The sequence below is a fragment of the Schistocerca americana genome, chromosome X, assembly GCF_021461395.2.
Source record: "Schistocerca americana isolate TAMUIC-IGC-003095 chromosome X, iqSchAmer2.1, whole genome shotgun sequence".
Classification (NCBI taxonomy): domain Eukaryota; kingdom Metazoa; phylum Arthropoda; class Insecta; order Orthoptera; family Acrididae; genus Schistocerca; species Schistocerca americana.
Genome location: NC_060130.1, coordinates 177,942,236 through 177,969,292, shown reverse-complemented (window position 1 = coordinate 177,969,292; position 27,057 = coordinate 177,942,236). Strand labels below are relative to the sequence as shown.

General features: G+C 42.0%; 1 protein-coding gene across 1 annotated transcript in view; it reads right to left on the bottom strand.

Moving 5' to 3' along the window:
• Positions 1–27,057, bottom strand: part of LOC124555894 (glutamate receptor U1-like) — an 80,262-nt gene that overhangs the window by 32,558 nt on the left and 20,647 nt on the right. Inside the window, exon 4 of the mRNA XM_047129953.1 lies at positions 9,312–9,529. Coding sequence (XP_046985909.1) covers positions 9,312–9,529 — 218 coding nt within the window. The remainder of the gene's footprint in view (positions 1–9,311; positions 9,530–27,057) is intronic.

Sequence of the window (27,057 nt, the reverse complement as noted above, 5' to 3'; positions counted from 1 at the left end):
AGAGCGCAACAATGCTTATTGCCTGGAAAGGCGAAGTGATGACGCGGCAGTGCCAGGAACTACGTCACGTGACGAGGTACAGCGAGGCTACGGTTAAACAAGCACCCAAGAAGAAGCAAATAAATAAATAAATAAATAAATAAAACAAAAATAATGGCTCTGAGCACTATGGGACTTAACTTCTGAGGTCATCAGTCCCCTAGAACTTAGAACTACTTAAACCTAACTAATCTAAGGACATCACACACATCCATGCCCGAGGCAGGATTCGAACTCCCTGGTACAGTCATGCGTATGCAAATACAGAGATATGTGAACAGGCAGAATACAGCGCTGCGGTCGGAAAAGCCTATGTAAGACAACAAGAGTCTGGCGCAGTTGTTAGATCGGCTACTGCTGATACAATGATAGGTTATCAACATTTAAGTGAGTTAGAACGTGGTGTTATAGTCGACGCACGAGCGACACAGCACCTCCGAGGTAGCGATGAAGTGGGGATTTCCCCGTACGACCATTTCACTAGAGTACAGTGAACATTAGGAATCCGGAGAAAAATCAAATCTCCGACATCGCTACGCCTGGAAAAAGTTCCTGCAAGAACAGGACCAACGACGACTGAAGAGAATCGTTCAGTGTGGCAGAAGTGCAACCCTTCCGCAAACTGCTGCAGATTTCAATGCTGGGCCGTCAACAAGTGTCAGCGTGCGAGCCACTCAATGAAACATCATCGATATGGGCTTTCGGTGACGAAGGCCCACTCGCGTACTCTTGATGACTGCACGACACAAAGCTTTACGCCTCGCCTGGGCCCGTCAACACCGACATTGGACTGTTGTTGGCTGGAAACATGTTGCCTCGTCGAACGAGTTTCGTTTCAAATGGTATCGAGCAGACGGACGTGTACGGGTATGAAACCACCTCATGAATCCATGGACCCTGCATGTCAGCAGGGGACTGTTCAAGCTGCTGAGGGCTCTGTAATGGTGTGGGGCGTGTGCAGCTGGAGTGATATGGGACCCCTGATTCGTCTAGATACGACTTTGACAATTGACACGTACGTAAGCATCCTGTCTGATCACTTGCTCCCATTCATGTTCACTGTGCATTCCGACAGACTTGGGCAATTCCAGTGCGACAATGCGACATCAAATACGACCAGAATTGCTACACAGCGGCTCCAGGAACACTGTTCTGATAGCCGGCCGAAGTGGCCGTGCGGTTAACGGCGCTGCAGTCTGGAACCGCAAGACTGCTACGGTCGCAGGTTCGAATCCTGCCTCCAGCATGGATGTTTGTGATGTCCTTAGGTTAGTTAGGTTTAACTAGTTCTAAGTTCTAGGGGACTAATGACCTCAGCAGTTGAGTCCCATAGTGCTTAGAGCCACTGTTCTGATTTTAAACACTTCCGCTGGTCACCAAAGTCCCCAGACATAAACATTATTGAACATATCTGGGATGCCTACAAACTCGCTGTTCAGAAGAGATATCCTCCCCCTCGTACTCTTACGGATTTACAGAGAGCCCTGCAGGATTCGTGGTGTCAGTTCCTACCAGCACTACTTCAGACATTATTCGAGTCCATGCCAAGTCGTGTTGCGGCACTTCTACGTGCTGGTAGGGGCCCTATATGATATTAGGCAAGTGTAACAGTTTCTTTGGCTCTTCAGTGTGTCATGAACGTCAGTACTCCCTGGCCGGCCGTTGTAGCCGAGCGGTTCTAGTCGCTTCAGTCTGGAAACGCGCGTCCTTAGGTTAATTCGGTTTAAGCAGTTCTAAGTTCTAGGGGACTGATGATCTCAGATGCTAAGTCTCAAGCATGTTGCCTGATCGGACGAGTCTCGTTTTAAATTGTATCGAGCAGATAGACGTGTACGGGTAGGGAACAGCCTCATGAATCCATGGAACCTGGATGTCAGCAGGCGACTTTTCAAGAGCGGGGCGTGTGCAGTTGGAGTGATACGGAACCGCTGATACCTCTACACTCCTGGAAATGGAAAAAAGAACACATTGACACCGGTGTGTCAGACCCACTATACTTGCTCCGGACACTGCGAGAGGGCTGTACAAGCAATGATCACACGCACGGCACAGCGGACACACCAGGAACCGCGGTGTTGGCCGTCTAATGGCGCTAGCTGCGCAGCATTTGTGCACCGCCGCCGTCAGTGTCAGCCAGTTTGCCGTGGCATACGGAGCTCCATCGCTGTCTTTAACACTGGTAGCATGCCGCGACAGCGTGGACGTGAACCGTATGTGCAGTTGACGGACTTTGAGCGAGGGCTTATAGTGGGCATGCGGGAGGCCGGTGGACGTACCGCCGAATTGCTCAACACGTGGGGCGTGAGGTCTCCACAGTACATCGATGTTGTCGCCAGTGGTCGGCAGAAGGTGCACGTGCCCGTCGACCTGGAACCGGACCGCAGCGACGCACGGATGCACGCCAAGACCGTAGGATCCTACGCAGTGCCGTAGGGGACCGCACCGCCACTTCCCAGCAAATTAGGGACACTGTTGCTCCTGGGGTATCGGCGAGGACCATTCGCAACCGTCTCCAGGAAGCTGGGCTACGGTCCCGCACACCGTTAGGCCGTCTTCCGCTCACGCCCCAACATCGTGCAGCCCGCCTCCAGTGGTGTCGCGACAGGCGTGAATGGAGGGACGAATGGAGACGTGTCGTCTTCAGCGATGAGAGTCGCTTCTGCCTTGGTGCCAATGATGGTCGTATGCGTGTTTGGCGCCGTGCAGGTGAGCGCCACAATCAGGACTGCATACGACCGAGGCACACAGGGCCAACACCCAGCATCATGGTGTGGGGAGCGATCTCCTACACTGGCCGTACACCACTGGTGATCGTCGAGGGGACACTGAATAGTGCACGGTACATCCAAACCGTCATCGAACCCATCGTTCTACCATTCCTAGACCGGCAAGGGAACTTGCTGTTCCAACAGGACAATGCACGTCCGCATGTATCCCGTGCCACCCAACGTGCTCTAGAAGGTGTAAGTCAACTACCCTGGCCAGCAAGATCTCCGGATCTGTCCCCCATTGAGCATGTTTGGGACTGGATGAAGCGTCGTCTCACGCGGTCTGCACGTCCAGCACGAACGCTGGTCCAACTGAGGCGCCAGGTGGAAATGGCATGGCAAGCCGTTCCACAGGACTACATCCAGCATCTCTACGATCGTCTCCATGGGAGAATAGCAGCCTGCATTGCTGCGAAAGGTGGATATACACTGTACTAGTGCCGACATTGTGCATGCTCTGTTGCCTGTGTCTATGTGCCTGTGGTTCTGTCAGTGTGATCATGAGATGTATCTGACTCCAGGAATGTGTCAATAAAGTTTCCCCTTCCTGGGACAATGAATTCACGGTGTTCTTATTTCAATTTCCAGGAGTGTAGAAAATAATTTGGTATTCGCAACGCATTCTGTCTCGAGACCATATCAGAGGTTCCACCATATATCCGTCGAGGTATAGGCGATGAGTGATTGAGAAGGAGCACAAACAGTAGTAGTAGCAGTAGTAGAAGATGATGTGCCGATTGAGAGAAAATGTACACTAGCAATCAGCCCAACATGCTATCATCGTTATTCTCTACCCTCCCAACATAGAAAAATTACGCATTATAAAAGCTCATACGATTTACAAGTCATCTAGGCATCGATGACACATAACTGCGGCGGACCTCCAGCGCAGAGAAACAGATTTCACAATACTTCCCCAGAATAACGCAGAGTGCAGCTTTCCAAGCATTCCTATCGGCGCTCCCAGTCCCTCACCTCAAACTGCTACTGCTACTGCCGGTGCCTATGTGGACACGATCCTATTAAATATATACAGGCAATGCAGAGGCCACTTTAAAGTCTAATCACATATACTGCAAGCGAATGATTGTACGAGACGCTCCCTCTTGTCCTGTTTAGCTGTTTCAAACACTGTTTTCTAACACGCTTTTGTACAACGCCAAACATTTCCTATTTTTTCTGCCACGACTTCCAAGTCTGTGTCAGGTTCTAAACTGACATTAAGACGCTCTGATCCTCGGCCTCTCACAGAAAACTAGACATCGTACGGTGTAAATTATATTCTTACGGCGGGTAGCATAACACTCAATAATTTTAAATAAAAGATAGTTACAAGATAAGGGAACTAGAAGAGTTTGGCTGCGTTGTGGTGAGTTTCCAAACTACCGTCCAAAAGGGATTCACGACTTCTACATTTAAACTCATGTGTCACAGTGACGGAATAGATGATGGTTCTGCGTTCCATTTCGAGTGATTCCTCATTTTGCACTCATGTACGCGATCACTGTTTCACTGCTAGCGACTCCTTGTCATCCGTCCACAAAGCTTTTTCCCCAACTCAAACAACCGTTGTCAGTCAGTCATTATGTCGTAACCAACAGCGCACCAATGCAGGGATGGGATGGAAAAGACACCGCCGATGTACTGTAATATTAAGCAACACACTTGATAGCGCGAAGAATTTTACAGTGACTCAAACACCGGTCAGTCATGTGACAGCATGTTTCCCCAAGTTCAGTATCATAGCTAAACCATTCCTTCTCTACTTTGCGAGTATCATTACGAACATGGATAGATGACTACTCAGTACGACCGTTCACAGTTAATTCTCGAACACATAAATAATCAAAGTATACCAGAGAGTGCTCTACATATTCCTAAGACCTCGAGCATAGTACTTAATTTACAATCCATCTCTCTGCGTATGGGAGTTACAGAGCATTCTCCCTGTCTTAGGGTAAAAGACTATCTTCACACAGTCATTGACAAACCCGCCCTGCAGCACCATTAGAGAATTAATCTCCATCCAATCAGAAGAAGACCACTACACTCCTCGTCTTGTTAATGAATAGAGCTTTCCTAGTCCTAACCCGTCCAAGAGCGCGAGATTTCTCGAGATGTGACAATGTCGAGGAGCTTAGCACTCCTTATCGATTTATATTAACAGATTTCAAAATGCTGTAATGTAATAGCATACAGTTAAGAAGAACAAGAAAAGGCTTATTTTTATACACGATGGAGTTCGAGACGAATTGAAAAAATGGTTCAAATGGCTCTGAGCACTATGGGACTTAACATCTATGGTCATCAGTCCCCTAGAACTTAGAACTACTTAAACCTAACTAACCTAAGGACAGCACACAATACCCAGCCATCACGAGGCAGAGAAAATCCCTGACCCCGCCGGGAATCGAACCCGGGAACCGGGGCGTGGGAAGCGAGAACGCTACCGCACGACCACGAGATGCGGGCGAGACGAATTGAGTTCGACACATTTTTACCTAAACCAACGAAGCTATCAACTCTAAATTATTGTTCTAGGCTCTAAGTTCTGTACCTGGGAGGTATTGGTAAGAGAGAGGACATAAACACACGCACTCCTAAGACTACAACGTTCTGCACTTAAAAACGGGCTATAATGTTAGATCGAATACGTTTCCGGCCTATCAGACATTCATCTTTCTTCACAGTTTCTCCCGTAAAATATTTACTTTGCATCATACGAGCACAATACAGCTTTGCGGAGATGTATACTGTCCACTGTTCACATCTGATCATAGTTCAGAAATTATACGATGCCTGCATCAGGCCTACATAAAATGATAGTAGCGAGGGATACATCCTACAAGGAAACAGATAAACGCATAGCAGCAGCGTCCGACATGTGAAAATTACAAGTCATTCCGCCACTAACTGTATAAACAGCGCATCAGTCGGACAAATGTGTACACAGCAATTGCAGCGCATCACAAGCTCTTACCACTAAGTTAGTTATGACACCGAAGTCTCGATTTTACACCCAAGATGCGACAGGGGCGATCGCATAATTCAAAGCTCGTTTGGATGAGTGTGTCAAATTTCTTCACACACGAGATGGAAGTCCTCTGATGACCGACAGGTTTACCGTTAACGATCAGAAGTAGACAGTGCTTTAAAGCACATACAGAACACATAGCTGTATATGAGTGGAACACAGGCTATGTCACGTGACTGATGCATGCGGACAGAACACTGGAAATAAAAATTGACCTCCATTAGCTTTGGCGTGAGGCTGAACGTCGGCTTCGCTCCAGATACCATCCTCCAATATCACTACTTTCTCTGGTTTCGGCTCATGAAGAAGAATGGGCTGCCATTTCTCCACAGATATTCAGACACCTAATTGAAAGTATCTCCATCAGATTTCAAGCCACCATAAAGGTGAAGGGTGCACACACCCCATATTGATGTCCACTATTAAGTGTCTGAATAGTTTCGATCAGATAGTGTATATTAACTCTGTGCATACGCCAGTGATCGAAAGTGCACATTCATAATATTTATCGAACATTAGTACAAGAAAATTCCGACCGGTCCACTCGTCTGTTGTAATTTAGATATTAATATTCAGTTCAAAACACAGGGCGGAAATTTTCATTTTGCAAAGACACCTGCCGAATTCAAATCCAAATCAACCAAACTACTAGATATATGTAAGAGAGTTGAGACAACCATTATTTTTAAAATTATACCTCGAGAATTCAAAATACAGCGGCAAAACTAAGATAAATGTGTAAGTGCGTCAAGTCGATTGAAGGTGCATGATGTTCGAAAACGAGTGCTAGCATAGTTAAAGTTTAAAAACTGACGGTTTTATTCGTTTTATCAACTGACGTACGAGGGTTGCCCAGAAAGTAAGGCACCGCATTTTTTTTTCTCAGCCGAAAACAATGTAATGAATGCGAATCGTTACGTATGTAGACCTATTATTTGAAGTTTTCTGAGTGAGCGTGCCAAGTCTCCGTCATTTGCGACGGATAGCGTAGTTGCAGGACAGTTTCAAAATGGCGTCTGTAGGTGATGTACATTACAAGCAACGTGCCGACATTGAATTTCCCACTGCAGAGAAAGAAACTGTGGGGAATATTCACAAACGCTTGTACAAAGACTATGGAGGATCTGCTGTCGATAGAAGTACAGTTAGTCGCTGGGCACGGAGGGTGAGGTCATCATAAGGCGGTTCGGCGGAGCTCCACGATTTGCAGCGGTCGAGGAGACTGTCCAAGGCTGTCACACCTGACACACCTGACCTAGCCGGCCGGTGTGGTTGAGCGGTTCTAGGCGCTACAGTCTGGAACTGCTCGACCGCTACGGTCGCAGGTTCGAGTCCTGCCTCGGACATGGATGTGTGTGATATCCTTAGGTTAGTTAGGTTTAAGTAGTTCTAAGTTCTAGGCGACTGATGACCTTAGAAGTTAAGTCCCATAGTGCTCAGAGCCATTTGAACCATTTTTGAACACCTGACCTAGCCCCATCGGACTTACATTTGTTTGGGCGATTAAAGGATGCCATTCGTGGAAGACATTTTGAGGACGATGAGGAGGTGATTCACACAATGAAACACTGGCTCCGCCACCAGGACAAAGATTGGTACCGACAGGGCATACACGCCATTGTTTTGGGCTGGAGGAAGGCCGTAGAACGGGATGGAGATTACGTGGAAAAATAGGGTGTGTAAATAAAACACCATTCTTTCGTGTGTGTAATTCTCATTAAGTCCAATAAAGAATTGTTGAAGAAAAAAAAAATGCGGTGCATTACTTTCTGGTCAACCCTCGTATGTCGCAGTCAGCTTTATTATTTGTTTATAAGTCCTGATGGACAGACAAACCGAAGAACACTTCGATTTCACGTCCTGTCGATGACAGGGTCATTAGAGTCTGACTTCAGGATTGGATTGTATAATGATGGGGAGGGAGAAGGAAATGCGTCGTCGCCTATAAAAAAGAAACATTCTGTCATTTGCATTAAGTAATTTTTGGAAATCTACGTAAAATAAAATCTGTGTGGCCGAACGGGGATTTGAATCCTCAGTCCAACTGCGAGTCCAGTGGATTAACGACGGCACCACCTCTATCGGTTTGAAAGACGAAACAAATTAAGTTTCTATGATATTCGTCAGATTTGCGCTCCATTTCAAGTGGTCAGACAGGAAAGGTACGAGGTGCATTCAAGTTCTAAGGCCTCCGATTTTTTTTCTCCGGACTGGAAAGAGATAGAAACATGCGCATTGTTTTAAAACGAGGCCGCGTTCATTGTCAATACGTCCCAGAGATGGCAGCACCATACGGCAGATGAGAACTGTTTTAAATACTTAAAATGGCGACGTTTTCCTTACTTGAAAAGCGTGTAATCATTCGTTTTCTGAATTTCCGTGGTGTGAAACCAATTGAGATTCATCGACAGTTGAAGGAGACATGTGGTGATGGAGTTACGGATGTGTCGAAAGTGCGTTCGTGGGTGCGACAGTTTAATGAAGGTAGAACATCGTGTGACAACAAACCGAAACAACCTCGGGCTCGCACAAGCCGATCTGACGACACGATCGAGAAAGTGGAGAGAATTGTTTTAGGGGATCGCCGAATGACTGTTGAACAGATCGCCTCCAGAGTTGGCATTTCTGTGGGTTCTGTGCACACAATCCTGCATGACGACCTGAAAATGCGAAAAGTGTCATCCAGGTGGGTGCCACGAATGCTGACGGACGACCACACGGCTGCCTGTGTGACATGTTGCCAAGCAATGTTGACGCGCAATGACAGCACGAATGGGACTTTCTTTTCGTCGGTTGTGACAATGGATGAGACGTGGATGCCATTTTTCAATCCAGAAACAAAGCGCCAGTCAGTTCAATGGAAGCACACAGATTCACCGCCACCAAAAAAATTTCGGGTAACCGCCAGTGGTGAAAAAATGATGGTGTCCATGTTCTGGGACAGTGAGGGCGTAATCCTTACCCATTGCGTTCCAAAGGGCACTACGGTAACAGGTGCATCCTACGAAAATGTTTTGAAGAACAAATTTCTTCCTGCACTGCAACAAAAACGGCCGGGAAGGGCTGCGCGTGTGCTGTTTCACCAAGACAACGCACCCGCACATCTAGCTAACATTACGCAACAGTTTCTTCGTGATAACAACTTTGAAGTGATTCCTCATGCTCCCTACTCGCCTGACCTGGCTCCTAGTGACTTTTGGCTTTTTCCAACAATGAAAGACACTCTCCGTGGCCGCACATTCACCAGCCGCGCTGCTATTGCCTCAGCGATTTTCCAGTGGTCAAAACAGACTCCTAAAGAAGCCTTCGCCGCTGCCATGGAATCATGGCGTCAGCGTTGTGAAAAATGTGTACGTTTGCAGGGCGATTACGTCGAGAAGTAACGCCAGTTTCATCGATTTCGGGTGAGTAGTTAATTAGAAAAAACATCGGAGGGCTTAGAACTTGAATGCACTTCGTAGATAACTAACCGTGAGTCCTTGGTAGGTCTCGGTGCGATTGAGGACCCCAACAGTGTAGGTGCCGTCCCTGAGCAGGCCCTCGATGTCGCTGAAGGGCAGGTCATCCGACACGACCGTCAGCGAAGATATGAGCGCCGCAGAGTAGGCGGCGAACGTGATTATGGCTGTGATGTACGCCGTGATGTACACGATGCGGCAGGCGTTCGACTGTGGGGTGATGTCGTGTCCTACGTGGGCGTTAGAGATAATCATAACAACAATTATAATGTCGCATAAACATAACAACATCATTAATAACAGTCGAGCATTACAGTATTTCGTACGTCCATCAGGTACCTAATCATCGGACTGTAGCAGCTAACAAGCATCACATTGTAATACGGTAGGCAGGGAAAAAGCTCGCACCTATAAACTACTATGTAATTTACATGTGATTCCATCGTCAATCATAAACTGGCTCAAAGAAACTGAAGCGCCCGAACCTGAGCTTCGAGATCAGTCATATGTCGCAAGTGGTAAATGAGGCCAGTCTGTTGTAAGTGATTCAATGGAATCAGTCCCTCTAACTGTCAACAGATCTCTCTCTCCAGTTTCAATACGTAGCAAAGACAGCGAAATATAGGATATTTTTTTAATACTATCATGAAGTCAGCAGCTCGAATTCAAAAAAATGGTTCAAATGGCTCTGAGCACTATGGGACTTGACATCTGAGGTCATCAGTCCCCTAGAACTTAGAACTACTTAAACCTAACTAACCTAAGGACATCTCACACATCCATGCCCAAGGCAGGATTCGAACCTGCGACCGTAGCGGTCGCGCGGTTCCAGACTGATGCCCCTAGAACCGCTCGGCCACACCGTCCGGCTGAACGAATTCGTTCGACAGCTGCAGCACACGGTAATATTACAGTGCAAATGACCAGTTTCCTCATCGATCGACTACTGCCCAAATAATGGACATTTTTAACCATTCTTTGTTTTCTAGTATCCTCACGAAAAAAAAGGTTCAAATGGCTCTGAGCACTATGGGACTTAACATCTGAGGTCATCAGTCCCCTAGAACTTAGAACTAGCTAAACCTAACTAACCTAAGGACATCACACACATCCATGCCCGAGGCAGGATTCGAACCTGCAACCGTAGCGGTCGCGCGGTTTCAGACTGAAGCGCCTAGAACCGCTCGGCCACACGGGCCGGCCATCCTCACGAGAACCTGGAAATTGGGACTCATAAAACCATTACCCAGAAAGTTATCTGTCGAAGAACACTCCAAGTACAGGTACATTTGCATTCTGTCAGCATCATCTAAGGCTTTAGAATACATAGTTCACGTTCAGCTCACTAATTACATAACGTTTAGGTTGAATACCGGTCGACCGTTTTTATAAAACTGAGTGGCAAACCGAAATAAGATACGGAAAAACAAAAGGTGACTACTATGTGCTTTTTCGCTTAAAGCAAAGGTTTCGACACTATCGTCTTTGACGTTCTGCTTGCTAAACCCACAAGCCAATATTTTTCTTCGAGATCTGTGCAATGGTTCCATTCGTATCTTACATCCCACTAAACGAATGTAGTGATCCGAACAAAAAGTCACAATGGAGGAATGTGGTACCAAGGGTCCTACAATGATCAGTATTCAGTCCGTTACTTTTCTCTTTATGTGTTCATGATGTGTTGACTATCCTCTCCCACAGAAAATGTCTTTTATACAGTGACGACATTCAGTTATACCTAAGTGCAAGTCCAATAAACTTGTGCACTGCCATCAGATGCGTAAATGCTCACTTACTTGCCTTACCTGAGTGGTTGCAGAACACGAGATTGAAACTTAATCCTTCTAAAACACAAGCAATCTTAGCCGCTCACGAAAGAATTATTACTACTCAGTTCAGACAATCTCTTTCAAGTTTCATCCCAAAGTGCATAGAAATGACCTTTTCTTTTTCTGCAAAGATCTTGGGGATAGTTCTGGATCATCGTTGAGACTGGACTGAACACACAACTGCAGTGTGTAAGAAGTTTCAGCATCACATCGTCCACTATATAAATATTAAAAAAGTGTTTCCTCTCCATCTTAAAAAGAAACTCGTAGAATCACTAATAGTCCCTGCACTTGATTATGGTGATGTTATTGTCTAAGGACTTTCTAATGACAGCTCGCACCGGCTGGAATTGACGATGAATGCTTGTGAGCAATATATTGGAGATGTAAGCTGTTTCGACCATATCAATCCTGCCTACGAAAAATTCTGATAGCTACGGGTCGATAAGAGTAAATACTATCATACCCTGTGTTTTTTCTATCGTCTTCTCTATCATTGAATTCCCTCTAATTTCACTCCAACTTTTACACGCTGTCTGGACAGCACGATAGAAATATCCGCCCGTGCGGCTGGTCCCGGCGGAGGTTCGAGTCCTCCCTCGGGCATGGGTGTGTGTTTTTGTTCTTAGGATAATTTAGTTTAAGTAGTGTGTAAGCTTAGGGACTGATGACATTAGCAGTTAAGTCCCATAAGATTTCACACACATTTGAACATTTTGCGAAATATTCGTTCTCAACAAAGTAAAATCCTCTATGTGCCGTTACATAATATCTTCTCATCTTCTTCAGGATGAGGTTAAAACAAAAATGAACAATTTAGTGGACATTGGGGTCACAGGGACCATCCTTGCTACCGCTTGGACGACGCCGTTAGCAGTTATACGTAAAAGTAATGAAAAATTACGCCTGCTGGATGTTTTCAAAACTACTAAAAATCATAGTCACTAATGAATGCCTACCCGTTTTGACGGTGAAGGAATAATTTATGTGAGTAAAAGGGGGTGGGAGTTTTTCATGTTGCGAATTTGCAGACGCCTATTTGCAACTGACACATGACGCCGAATCGTAGGAAGTGCCAGTAATTAACATGGACTTAAATCGATCAAGTATTGAACTTTGGGGCCCCTTATTGACCTCATCCAGTGCTTATTGGAGTAGTTACACTACTGGCCATTAAAATTGCTACACCAGGAAAATGACGTGCTACAGACGCGAAATTTAACCGACGGGAAGAAGATGCTGTGAGATGCAAATGATTAGCTTTTCAGAGCATTCAAACAAGGTTGGCCCCGATGGCGACATCTACAACATGCTGACGAGGAAAGTTTCCAACCGATTTCTCATACACAAGCAGCAGTTGACGACGTTACCCGGTGAAACGTTGTTGTGATGCCTCGTGTAAGGAGGAGAAATGCGTACCATCACGTTCCCGACTTTGATAAAGGTCAGATTGTAGCCTATCGCGATTATGGCTGCTCGTGTTGGTCGAGATCCAATTACTGTTAGCTGAATATGAAATCGGTGGGTTCAGGAGGGTAATACGGAACGCCGTGCTGGATCCCAACGGCTTCGTATAACTAGCAGTCGAGATGACAGGCATCTTACCCACATGGCTGTAACGGATGGTGCAGCCACGTCTCGATCCCTGAGTCAACAGATGGGGACGTTTGCAAGGCAACAACCACCTGCACGAACAGTTCGACGACGTTTGCAGCAGCATGGACTATCAGCTGCGGTTACCCTCGACGCTGCACCACAGACAGGAGCGCCTGCGATGGTGTACTCAATGACGAACCTAGGTGCACGAATGGCAAAACATTTTTTCGAATGAATCCATGTTCTGTTTACAGCATCATGATGGTCGAGTCCGTGTTTGGCGACATCGCGGTGAACGCACATTGGAAGCGTGTATTCGTCATCGCCATACTGGCGTATCACCTGGCGTGATGGTATGGGGTGCCATTGGTTACACGTCTCGGTCACCTCTTGTTCGTATTGACGGCACTTTGAACAGTGGACGTTACATTTCAGATGTGTTACGACCCATGGCTCTACCCTTCATTCGATCCCTGATAAACCCTACATTTCAGCAGGATAATGCACGGCCGCATGTTGCAGGTCCTGTACGGGCCTTTCTAGATACAGAAAATGTTCGACTGCTGCCCTGGCCAGCACATTCTCCAGATCTCTCACCAATTGAAAACGTCTGGTCAATGGTGGCCGAGCAACTGGCTCATCACAATACGCCAGTCACTACTCTTGATGACCTGTGGTATCGTGTTGAAGCTGCCTGGGCAGCTGTACCTGTACACGTCATCCAAGCTCTGTTTGACTCAATGCCCAGGCGTATCAAGGCCATTATTACGGCAAGAGGTGTTTGTTCTGGGTACTGATTTCTCAGGATCTATGCACCCAAATTGCGTGAAAATGTAATCACATGTCAGTTCTAGTATAATATATTTGTCCAATTAATACCCGTTTATCATCAGCATTTCTTCTTGGTGTAGCAATTTCAATGGCCAGTAGTGTAATTCAGCCAAAGCCCTTTCGTGCATTACGTCGACTATGGTATTTGAATTGGCGTTAACATCAACAAAATGTATATTTTTTATTCATTATACTGCAAGCGGTAGGTTTAAATTCAGTCTGCAAAAGCGTAATTTTTTAATGGAATGTTCAGTATCTAGGCTTAAGCTTAAGAAAAATTGGATAAATCCTACCGAGAAGCATGGAAAGACCGTAGATAAGTAGTCACGGTTCACATCTTTGAAACAGTTAATCCTTTTTAGACAAAGTGAACCACTGAGCGCGATTTATTTCAAATGTAGCTGACATTATCTACCAGCTCAGTGTAAGAAAGTAGCAACATTTGTTTGTTGTCTACGCAATGAAATCGTGCATTTCGTTATAGCGTAGTGTTAAAAGTAGCAGCATGCCTAGTCAACTACATTTCTTTGTAGTTACGACGCTTTCCAGTACGGGAATGAAGCAGCCACTTTACATACAAATTAAAGTGGGACGAATATCCCCGCGGATTTCGAGTAAAGCACTCTCACAAGAGGGAGGAAGTAAATACAACGTCACATTTGCTAAGGAAGCATTACCGTTTTTCCTTAATTAATTTTCGGAAATATCGGAAAAATAAATGTGGATGATCATACTGATGTTTGAATCCTACTCCTCTGTAATAAACTTTTCCGCAGGCGGTTGTTTTGCACGATTTGAATTGGAGCCTCCAAGTTGCTCCAGTTGAGTATCACACGCTTGGGCTCCGAAGTACTTGAGCAAGGCTAAATGTGGTCAGGTCCACAGTTAGCGATGCTGTGGAGTGGAACTTTCGGGGAAGCACCAGCACCACTGTCGCGATGGTCGGCCAATGAATAGACTCATAGCGACCATCAAAATCGAAATATTACACAATGAAGTAATCAAACGTTACTGTTAAAGGAACCCATTGTGGCTCACGTATAGCCAGAACGGCAATGTAGTTCTAATTTCATGATGACGCTTATGGCAAGGAGACTCTGATTGTAAGAATGAATGCGTGACGTCGCTTCGAATGGAGCAAATAACGTCGTTGTTGTTATGTCGAAGCTGCCTGACTTTGCTATTTTCTAATTTTTATGGGAGTTATTAATTTAGCTTTCATGTTCGTCCGACCAAATAAGCATCACATCAGTATTGTAGTGTACTTAACTCTGAATCTATTTACCAAGCTCCGTGCGTACTATATTTGTACTTCCTCACTTTTCATCTCAGTTTCTAAGTCGGTATACTACATAAAAAGCAACACGGCATTTAAATAGCAAACCATGTGTATACCTGAGGCGGTATCTGAATCAGTGTCTTCCACTTTATGAAGCTGAATGCAGCTCCAAGATTGCAGATGCCATTGTGATGAGTGCTTCGTGGATAATATTGAGCTAAGTGAGTTGCAATGAAACTTAAATTAGGTGAGGTAATGAGATGGTCTGGGACTCTTTTTTACGGTTTTGGAATGGACTCTTACACTTAGACATAGTCAAAATAAACGCATATACTAATGAAACCGTTTTAGACAAAACTAAATTTCCCTCCTTTTGCAATAGGTTGGAATCAAACCTTGGCAATATATGCATAAGAAAGCTTGCGTCCACAAAACAAGGAACTAAGTATCATGCTGGACAATCCAGCTCAAAGCACCAACCTCAACGTCGTCGGACGTCTGGCACACATGCAGTGAGACTTACCCATACCGTCGCAACAACTATTCGGTAAGATTCAGAAGGAGTTGATACGTAAAAGAGGCTTTAATTTTCACCTCAACAAAATGAATTTTAATAATTCATTAATTTTTTGTTTACAGGCATATATTATCAGTCCTGATAAATACTGATATTCACATCCCACAGTACCGTACCACACTGCTGGAGGATAAAAAACTAAATGGTGAAGTACTCTAACTTGCTAGCGCAATGCACCAAAGACGTAGAGCAGGGGGTCATAGAAGGAGGGCCGGCCGGTGTGGCCGAGCGGTTGTAGGCGCTACAGTCTGGAACCGCGCGACCGCTACGGCCGCAGGTTCGAATCCTACCTCGGGCATGGATGTGTGTGCTGTCCTTAGGTTAGTTAGGTTTAAGTAGTTCTAAGTTCTAGGGGACTGATGACCTCAGATGTTAAGTCCCATACTTCTCAGAGCCATTTGAACCATAGAAGGAGTAGTAGTAGTAGGGTCCATTGGCATCTGCCACATCGTAGTGCCTGCCTAGGCGATACAGGGTGTAGAGTGTAGAGCTCCACTGGTACTGACATTGTGAGCAGAATACACCAAAGACGTAAAGCAGTACCAGTAGATGCACTAATAGTAGGATCCGCTGGAATTTGCGCTGCCGAAGTGCCTGCCCAGGCCGCACGGGCTGTAGAGCGTCAAGACATACACTAGTGACCAATAAAATTGCTACACCAAGAAGAAAGACAGATGATAAACGGGTATTCATTGGACAAACATATTATACTAGAACTGACACGTGCTCACATTTTCACGCAATTTGGGTGCATAGATCCTGAGAAATCTGTACCCAAAACAACCACCTTTGGCCGCAATAACGGCCTTGATACGCCTAGGCATTGAGTCAAACAGAGCTTGGATGGCGTGTACAGGTACAGTTGTACATGCAGCTTCAACACGATACCACAGTTCATCAAGAGTAGTGACTGGCGTATTGTGACGAGCCAGTTGCTCGGCCACCATTGAACAGACTTTTCAGTTGGTGAGAGATCTTGAGAATGTGCTGGCCAGGGCAGCAGTCGAACATTTTCTGTATCCAGAAAGGCCCGTACAGGACCTGCAACATGCGGTCGTGCATTATCCTGCTGAAATGTTGGGTTTCACAGGGATCGAATGAAGGGTAGAGCCACGGGTCGTAACACATCTGAAATGTAACGTCCACTGTTCAAAGTGCCGTCAATGCGAACAAGAGGTGACCAAGACGTGTAACCAATGGCACCCCATACCATACGCCAGTATGGCGGTGGCGAATACACGCTTCCAATGTGCGTTCACCGCGATGTCGCCAAACACGCATGCGACCATCATGATGCTGTAAACAGAACGTGGATTTATTCGAAAAAATGCCGCTTTGCCATTCGTGCACCTAGGTTCGTCGTTGAGTACACCATCGTAGGCGCTCCTGTCTGTGATGCAGCGTCGAGTGTAACCGCAGCCATGGTCTCCGAGCTGATAGCCCATGCTGCTGCAAACGTCGCCGAACTGTTCGTGCAGATGGTTGTTGTCTTGCAAACGTCCCTATCTGTTGACTTAGGGATCGAGACGTGGCTGCACGATGCGTTATAGCCATGCGGATAAGATACCTGTCATCTCGACTGCTAGTTATACGAGGCCGTTGGGATCCAGCACGGCGTTCCGTATTACCCTCCTGAATCCACCGATTCCATATTCTGCTAACAGTCATTGGATCTCGACCAACGCGAGCAGCAATGTCGCGATACGATAAACCGCAATCGCGATAGGCTAAAATCCGACCTTTATCAAAGTCGGAAACGTGATGGTATGCATTTCTCCTCCTTACACGAGGCATCACAACAACGTTTCACGAGGCAACGCCGGTCAACTGCTGTTTGTGTATGACAAATCGGTTGGAATCTTCCCTCATGTCAGCAGGTTGTAGGTGTCGCCACCGGCGGCAACCTTGTGTGAATGCTCTGAAAAGCTAATGATTTGCATATCACAGCACCTTCTTCCTGCCGGTTAAATTTTGCGTCTGTTGCACGTCATCTTCGTTGTATAGTAATTTTAATGGCCAGTAGTGTAGAACAAGGAGTGATTGAAGTGTTAGTAATCGGGCCCGCTGGCATCTGCAGTACCGAAATGCCTGCTGGGGCAGCATGGGGAAGAGAGCAGCAGAGGTACCTACTTAACCACGCTGGCACAATGTGCCAAAGACAGAGCAGGAAGTCGTCGAAGGAGTAATAATAGGGTTTGTTGGCATATACAGAGCTGAAGTGACTGACTGGACACTATAGAGTGTAGACATCACAAGTACTCACATTGTTAGCAGAATACTTTAAAGAAATAGAGCAGGGAGTTGTAGAAGGAGTAGTAGTAGGGTTTGTTGGCATGTTGAAGGAGTGGTAGTAAGGTGAGCTGGCATCCGCATTGTTGAAGTGCCTGCTCTGGTGGTACAGGGAGTAGAGCAGCACCAGTACTCAACCATGCTAGCACAGATGTAGAGCAAGGACTTGTAGAAATAGTAGTAGTAGGACCTGCTGGCATCTGCGGTTCTGAAGTGCCTGCCAAAGCAATAAAGGTGTATTGTAGAAGAAGTAGTAGTAGTGCCAACTGGCATCTACAGTGCCATAGTGCTCACTTTGTTGACGGGATGTGTCAAAGACATAGAGAAGGGCGTCATCGAAGGAGCAGTAGTAGGTTCCATTCGCATCCGCAGTCCAAACTGTCTTCCCTGGCAGTATGGGGTGTAGAGTGCCACACGTACTCAACTTGTTTGCAGAAGGTGCCAAAGATGTAGAGCAGGGAGTTGTAGGGAGTGTAGTAGTAGAGTACACTGGCGTCTGCTGTGCCGAAGTGTCTGCATGGTACTCACCTTAATGGGAGAATGCACCAGAGACATAGATCACGGATTCATAGAATCAATAGTAGCAGAGTAGGTTGTATGGAGTAGCTAGCCTATTCAAAGGTCAGCCTCACCCATATGTGGTGCACCCTATTCTAGACTGACAAGGCTGTAGTGACCGGATGACTCCAGGGTTGAATGACATGCTACAATGCCAAAGGCTTTGCAGTGAGATGGATGAACTGCTAGTGAGTAGGACACTCTTTAATCCATAGGGTGTAACACTTCCAACAAAGTCAGATGAACCAATTGTTGTCAGTGGCTTAGAAAGTCTGTCAGGTATTAGGACAGTAGGTGCTGTTTCAGCTGTAATGAAGGATGAAAGCTGCAGTGACTAGGCATCCTTCAGCTGTCTTATATCAACATACCACTGAACATAGTTGCTACGTAATCAAGAAAGATGCGTTTGTTGAAGTGTAGCAACACTCTCTCTCTGGAAGAAGTCAGAACAGCAGTCTCCCAACAACATATTGAGTCTCTTCCAAAAAGTCTTGCAGCGATCAGGCAGTGGCAATATGAACAGGATTGTGACGTCTGGAAGGCGTAGGCAGTAGGTGTATGTTCAGTTGTCTTGTTTAGGGCTGTAGCTGAACAGCAGTTCGGCTCCTGCATCTATGACAGGATAGCTCTATTTAGGATTCACTCTGCCCTCATCCTATGGGAAGGGACTAGTAAAGATGTTCTAAAATATAGTCAGAACTTTTTTCTACCGACGTGAAAGCTGCTCCCAGTTTTATCACTTCTGTGTGGTCGAAAAAAATAAGAAATTACATTTGGTAACATGGAATGTAAGAGCACTCACTGATGATCCAAAGGGAGAACAGCTACTGTAGGGAAATAGTTGAGAAGATATAACGTCGGAATGGCAGCACTTCAGGAAACCTGCCTTGCTGATGAATGTTAACTGAATGAACTGGATGCAGGATACAGCTGCCTCTAAAAGGCGCAAACTACCAATGAGGATGGAATACAAGGAGTGGGCTTTGTTTTAAATAAGACATGTCAGAGTTTCCAGTTGGGTGTAATAAACGTCTCATTATATTAAGACTTCAACTGAATGGGAACCAGTATTCCACAGTGATCAGCACATATTAACCCAACTCTAGATTCTGATGCTGATATCAAAGAAACATTCTATTCAGATCTGGACGACATCCTATCAATATCAGTCACCAAGACAGAATAATCTTTTTGGGCGATTTTAGTGCTAGACTCCGTAAGACCCAAAAAGTGTACAGTAGTGTCACAGGCAAGGAGGGAGTTGACAGTGAAAAATCCGGTGGTACTAGACCCATCTCAAACTGTGTTCAACATGAATTGATTATTAACACTATCCTTCATCAAAAGGAACGCTTCAAAATGTCATGGCAGCTCGTTAGATCGAAGCACTGGGTTTTCACTGACTATGTAATTCTCCACAAGGAAGATCTAGACGTTGTTTTCATCAGTAAAACGATGACATGAGCCGCTGACTTTTGAACATATCACCTACTTATTAGATCTGTTAAGCATTTATCAAATGGTTCAAATGGTTCAAATGGTTCAAATGGCTCTGAGCACTATGTGACTCAACTTCTGAGGTCATTAGTCCCCTAGAACTTAGAACTAGTTAAACCTAACTAACCTAAGGACATCACAAACATCCATGCCCGAGGCAGGATTCGAACCTGCGACCACAGCGGTCTTGCGGTTCCAGACTGCAGCGCCTTTAACCGCACGGCCACTTCGGCCGGCAAGCATTTATCATCAACTACCCACGGAACGAAACAAAAGAAGAACTGTAGACACACATTTGATACTGAGAAGCTTGATGAGTCAGAATACATCCCACTGTGAAGATAGCAGTTTCATCAGACAGGAGGACGGAATGTCATCACCACCTTTAGAAGTCCACTTTGCATCAGTGATAATAGTACACTTCTAAAAGATCAATGCTCCATTTTGAATAGTTGGAAAGAAAATTTTGAAAATCTGAATCAGAAATTAGATATTGATGAACAGGAATACGGCATAATAGAACAACCACTCTTTAAAGAAGAACGTGGCTCCAGACCAACACTACATGAAGTTAAATGTGATGTCGATCAACCAAAGCAACACAGGGCCACAGGTCACGATCGTACACCAGCGCAACTTCTCAAACAAGGTGGAGAGGATCTCATAAGATGCATGCATGAACTGACTGTTAAAATATAATCACTGAAGAAATGCTTGCTGATTTCAGAAATAGTCTGACGGTTCTCATGTTTAAAACAAGGAGATCATACAGACTGCAATAACCACTGTGGAATATAATTGTAATTTAATGCTATGTCCCTAGTTGAAGAGTTACTACCAGATTGCCAGTGTCGCTTTAGGCCTTCTAGAGAAACCAAGGATATGATATTCTCAGCTTGCCAGCTTCAGCGAAAATCAAGAGAATAAAATAGATCTCATTATATTGTCTTTATTGGCCTCACATGGTAAAACAAGAAGCTTTTTGGAAGTTTTTAGCTCTGTACAGTTTTGCATTATTGTTGTTTTGGAACTGTTCTGCATGAATATGACAGCAGCTCTCACTCGTAATGGCTCTGTTGCTGAGCTACTCTATTTCAACTCCAGCGCTAGGCAAGGATGCATGATCGTCCCACCTTATTTTTCTTTTATGTTGCCACTGTAATTCAGAGACGATCTTTTTCCAGGAATACAATTAACTTGAAGGAAAGATGGGAAACTAATTAATGTGAGTTATATGAAAGTAATAACTTTTCCGCTTTATACAGCATTAGTTGAAATACAGCATGCTGATGGTAATGCATTTGTAGCTCAGTCCAGACAACAACTTGGTTTAATCCTGAATACCAGTAGAACATAGAAGGACAAAGAAATATCAGTATCACAAATGACAGAAAGAGAATTAAATTAGTTAACACCTTATCATAACTAGGTAGCACCCTCTTATCAATTGCATATATAGATTGGGAATTCAGTGTAGATTCAACATCAAATTGGCAGATTAAGAGCTCGAATATTTGACACTCATGATGACAATGTTGTGAAATAGGTCCTATGATGAAATTTAAGTGTAATTCCCAACCTGCTTTATGGATTTGAATCTTGGACATGTTATGGATGGCATGTTTAAACGTTATAACAATATCAACAGCAATGTCTGAGGTTGATTTTGCATACAGGGTGATTGTGTGATGATGTTACAAATGTTCAGGGACAATGAAGAAGGTTGTTTGTACCAATTTCAGGTAAGGGAGCCTGCACTGGAAACGAGTCAGAAGTCATAAGCGACAATCGTTTTAACATCTCTGCCAGTGGAATACATAAACAAGCACCATTATTGCTAAGACTATAGAAAAGAGGACTTTCGGAGGTCTGTAGATATATATGTATGTAAGTCCTAGCACAAATTTAACAATCAGTGTATTTTCATAAAATAGAGCTAAATTGCCGTGCATACCCTTAAAGAATGTATTTTCATCATCATTAAATTTTCATTTGTATTTTCATATTTCATACAGTAAAATGCCATTTAGAATGATACTGATAAATCACAGATCGGAATAAAACTGTACAGCAAATGCAAATTTTCGATCCAAAAATATGTAGTATTCCCCCAAAAATTAACACATATTACTTGCTTTGTAGACTATAAGGATACCTACAAGTCAGAAAATAATCTACATGAGAGAAAAAAATGAAATAACTAATGAACACCTAAATATCAGAAAAACAGTAGCAGCACAAAATTCCACCAACCCAAAATGGAATAACAGTAATTTAGAGAATGGAGTATCATGCATTTTATTTCCACTTTAGATTGATATTAATCCTTCATATGTTATATAAACAGGTTAATAATTCATCATTTTGAGGTCACTTTTATCTGCTTCCTTAACATATGTATCAGGTAAGCTAATTTTGTATTTATCATCTGAAATATAGTTCATTTTTTACCAAAGTTAGTGTGAGCTAATTCAAAGTAAGTGGCATGGAATTTATTGATTTCCAATTCAGACAATTTTGCTAGCTCATATGAGTTATTTAATTTTGTGACTATACAATCCATTTATATACATAAAGCCACTGAAGGATAAATGGAAAATAATATTATATACTAGATATTTTCGAAGTGTAATGAAGAAAAATGTATTGATGAATTTCATACACAAAAGGAAACAAAATACAATAAGTCACCATGGTGCAAAATCTGTCTTTCTGAAAACAGACTTAATATTAATAAAATGATAGAAATTGTATTTGACAACAACACTAAATTATTTATGAAAATAAACTTGTGATAAATGTGTCAAATATACATGTAAACATATTTAGCTCAACATAAACAAAATAAATCTCATGTTGTTGTTGTTGTGGTCTTCAGTCCTAAGACTGGTTTGATGCAGCTCTCCAAGCTACTCTATCCTGTGCAAGCTTCTTCATCTCCCAGTACCTACCGCAACCTACATCCTTCTGAATCTGCTTAGTGTATTCATCTCTTGGTCTCCCTCTACGATTTTTACCCTCCACGATGCCCTCCAATGCTAAATTTGTGATCCCTTGATGCCTCAAAACATGCCCTACCAACCGATCCCTTCTTCCAGTCAAGTTGTGCCACAAACTTCTCTTCCCCCCAATCCTATTCAATACCTCCTCATTAGTTACGTGATCTACCCACCTTATCTTCAGCATTCTTCTGTAGCACCACATTTCGAAAGCTTCTATTCTCTTCTTGTCCAAACTAGTTATCGTCCATGTTTCACTTCCATACATGGCTACACTCCATACAAACACTTTCAGAAACGACTTCCTGACACTTAAATCTATACTCGATGTTAACAAATTTCTCTTCTTCAGAAACGATTTCCTTGCCATTGCCAGTCTACATTTTATATCCTCTCTACTTCGACCATCATCAATTATTTTACTCCCTAAATAGCAAAACTCCTTTACTACTTTAAGTGTCTCATTTCCTAATCTAATTCCCTCAGCATCACCCAATTTAATTTGACTACATTCCATTATCCTCGTTTTGCTTTTGTTGATATTCCTCTTATATCCTCCTTTCAAGACACTGTCCATTCCGTTCAACTGCTCTTCCAAGTCCTTTGCTGTCTCTGACAGAATTACAATGTCATCGGCGAACCTCAAAGTTTTTACTTCTTCTCCATGGATTTTAATACCTACTCCGAATTTTTCTTTTGTTTCCTTTACTGCTTGCTCAATATACAGATTGAATAACATCGGGGAGAGGCTACAACCCTGTCTCACTCCTTTCCCAACCACTGCTTCCCTTTCATGCCCCTCGACTCTTATAACTGCCATCTGATTTCTGTACAAATTGTAAATAGCCTTTTGCTCCTGTAATAAATCTCATAAGAATATCAAAATTCTATTGAGAGCAATATATGACAACAATTTTATAATGCTGATTACATATGATTCTATGTATTATATTCCTACTCAGATACTATAATGATAATAAATAGAATACATTTATAAAGATATGTTTACAAAGATAAGATATTTTGTAAATTATAATATTATTGAAACAATAACTACATAGATAGTAATATATATACAAGTTTTCCCTTAAGCATTCAGTATACAAAATTTCATCTCTGGATGGAATTATTCCTAATGAATGACACCACAAATGACTAACTTCAATACAAAGAGAATTACTGAATTAAGAAATGTAGCTAAGTCACTTAACCTAATAAGTTATTACAACTTAGAAAAAGATGACTTAAATAAAAATACCTAGTTATGAGTATAATGAGTGGCTGACATTTAAAGAATTATCACTTGCAAATATAGCTGCAAACGAAATATTTTAACCACACACATCTGAGTTAAGAAATATTTTTTGTCACTCTAATGGAATATATGAATCACCAAGGAATAGATCAAAATTTAATAGAAATTATTTAGTTGAAAAGGCATTTGTGAACAGAGGGCAAATATTTAATACTGAAAACAATAAAAGTTCTTGTAGAAATACGATAATTAAAAATGCAGGATAATCTGAATGTTCACCTTGGATTAAAAATTAATTCAAAGTTAGGTTACGATTTTAAGAAAAAATAATATTATAATATAACTAATAATGGTGATATTTATACATTTTATGAAAATGCAAAGAACATTATTCACAAAATTTTCAATGAAAAAGATAATGGTGGTCATTAGACACAGTAACTGGATAACAGATACAATCCACTTACAGGTGCATCATACATTGATATACCAAAGAATGTTAAAAGTAAAATGGCTTGTATAACTGTTAGAATGAAAATGGTCAAACGGCTTCTGGTGGTCTATAAAATCAGCATTATTTTATGATAAAATACAAAAGTACCATCAAAGAGTTGGAAAATATAACAAAAATTACATTTCGATGAAATAGATAAGTTTCAGTATCCAATTAAGATTGGTGTATACCTAAAATTAAGCAAAAAATAAACATACCAATGAATGTGTATTAACTTAATGACAGGTGTGTTGTATGTCCCCTAATAGTTTCAAAAGATTTAGAAATACACATAGTGATCTTGTATACTTTAAAAGTGGGGCAAATACACTTTATTGTTGGACAGAAAATTTATCTTCATTGGTAACAGAGCACATGTCTAAAAGTGAAAGAAACAATATATTTGTGGGAGATGTTTAACACATTTCCATTTGAAAGATAAATTTATTACTCTTGGAACTGACCGCTCAGAAAAGACACCAGTTAGAATAAATTTACCTATGAAAAGAGAAAATATATTTTAAAAATTATAACCATAAAATGAAAGTGTATGCTGTTATTATTGCTGATTTCTAATGTATTCTTAAAAAGTTGCATACTTATCATCCTGCTCCGTAAACAATAAAAAAAATTAGAATTAATTCAAAGATATGAAGTTTTAACAGAGGTTGATATTCATAATGGTTTATGTAAGAAGATATTAAAAGATGATCAGGCATATACAATAAAATATCAAAAGTATGAAATATTTTGGTTTTGGTGTTATACAAAATATAGAAATGATTATTACAAACAACCAGTTGTTTGTAGAATTAGTGTTGCACATAAAAATTTGTACAATTAATGATATGAAGTTGAAATCTTATGTGAAAATTATGACAGAATAGTACTGTCAATAAATCTGTCTAAGTAACAACAAAAATCATATGATCAAATTGCAATATGTCATATTTCTAAACTTGAATTTAAAACAAATTACCTGCTAAGTTGAAGAGATTGAAAGATTATTCAGAAAATGAAGATAGATATTGTTACATATCATTATATACAATATAAGAAGAAATTGCACATATAAGTGATGAAGCAATTAGAAAATTAAGTGAACAGAAAGACTATGGGAGATTATTAGAAATACATGAATCGAAATTACAAATTTCAATAACAGTGTATAAAATAAGTTAAAAAACTGGATTCATGCAATTATTGCAGCCTAAATTACCAATTAACAAATTTTGGACCTATATATTTTATAATTTATTTGGTTATGATTGCCATTTATTTATAAAAGGAATAGAGTACTATAGTAAAAAGATTGATTATATCCAAGAACTGAGTAGAAGCCTACATGCTTTACTAAGCAAACAGTCACTTAAAAATGAGATTTATTGATACATTTAGATTCATGTTATCATCATTAGACAAATTAGCATCAAATTTATCAAAAGAGCAAATGATTAATGTTAAAAAAGCCGTTACTAATCATCAAGTGAACTAGATTTTTAAAGAGGTGTATATCCATATGATATCATGGAAAACTTTGATAGATAAGGCAAAAATAAACAACCAAACACAAAACGTATTTAAAGCATGTTATATGATACTGATATAAGTGATGAAAATTATGAGTATGTCAAATTAATATAGAGTAAATTCAATATAAAAATGTTCGTAATTATCATGATTCCTGTAATATCTGAAAATTTTAAACACAGATGTATAAAATCATATGGGTTAGATCCTGCTTGGTATTATACTGCAATAGGATTATCATGGGATGCAATGTCATAAATGACCAATCAGCCACTTGAAGTGTTAAGTGATTATGATATGATTTTAATGATGGAAAAAAGGATAAGAGGTGGCATATCAAGGTGAAGGAACAGATATATTAAGGATACAAGGTACTTTTATGGCTCAATATTATGTAAAAATCAAGACCTATTTCTTTCAGGCACTGTTTATAATGTACATATATTACAGATTTTTTGTTGATATCAGGTAATGCAGCACACTTTCTAAACAAATTAGAAGTACTTTGAATTTTTTTTACCTGCTTAGGGTCATTAAAAATTGCAAAGAAACTGATGCAACTTTTTCCCAAAATGCTTCCTCAAATTGAGGTACCATTTAATCCAATGTTATACATTTGAAGGAGACCAAATTTTTATCAGATATGCATAACATGATGGCTGCGGTTCTAGACCTATTTAATTCCACCTATTATGTATATTACAAGGATAAAAAAATGACATCTTACATTTAAATTTTTATAATTTTTCCTAATAAAAATGTTATTTTTTCTATAATTTAGATGATTCTGCACTAAAGCTTAGGTCTAATACGTAAGTATGGATTCTTGCAAGTTGCAGAAAAATTTAGAGCAATGCTTTATAAACTTTAGGAAATATTTGTACCTCAATTCTGAAAAATACAACTTGTGGGAAATTGCAAATGAAGATACGAGTCCAATTAAACTGCACCTCAGAACATTCCTGAACATTGTCATCATCTTGCAGCATTTCTTCATCTTCCAGCTTCCTCTTGGCATTCATTTT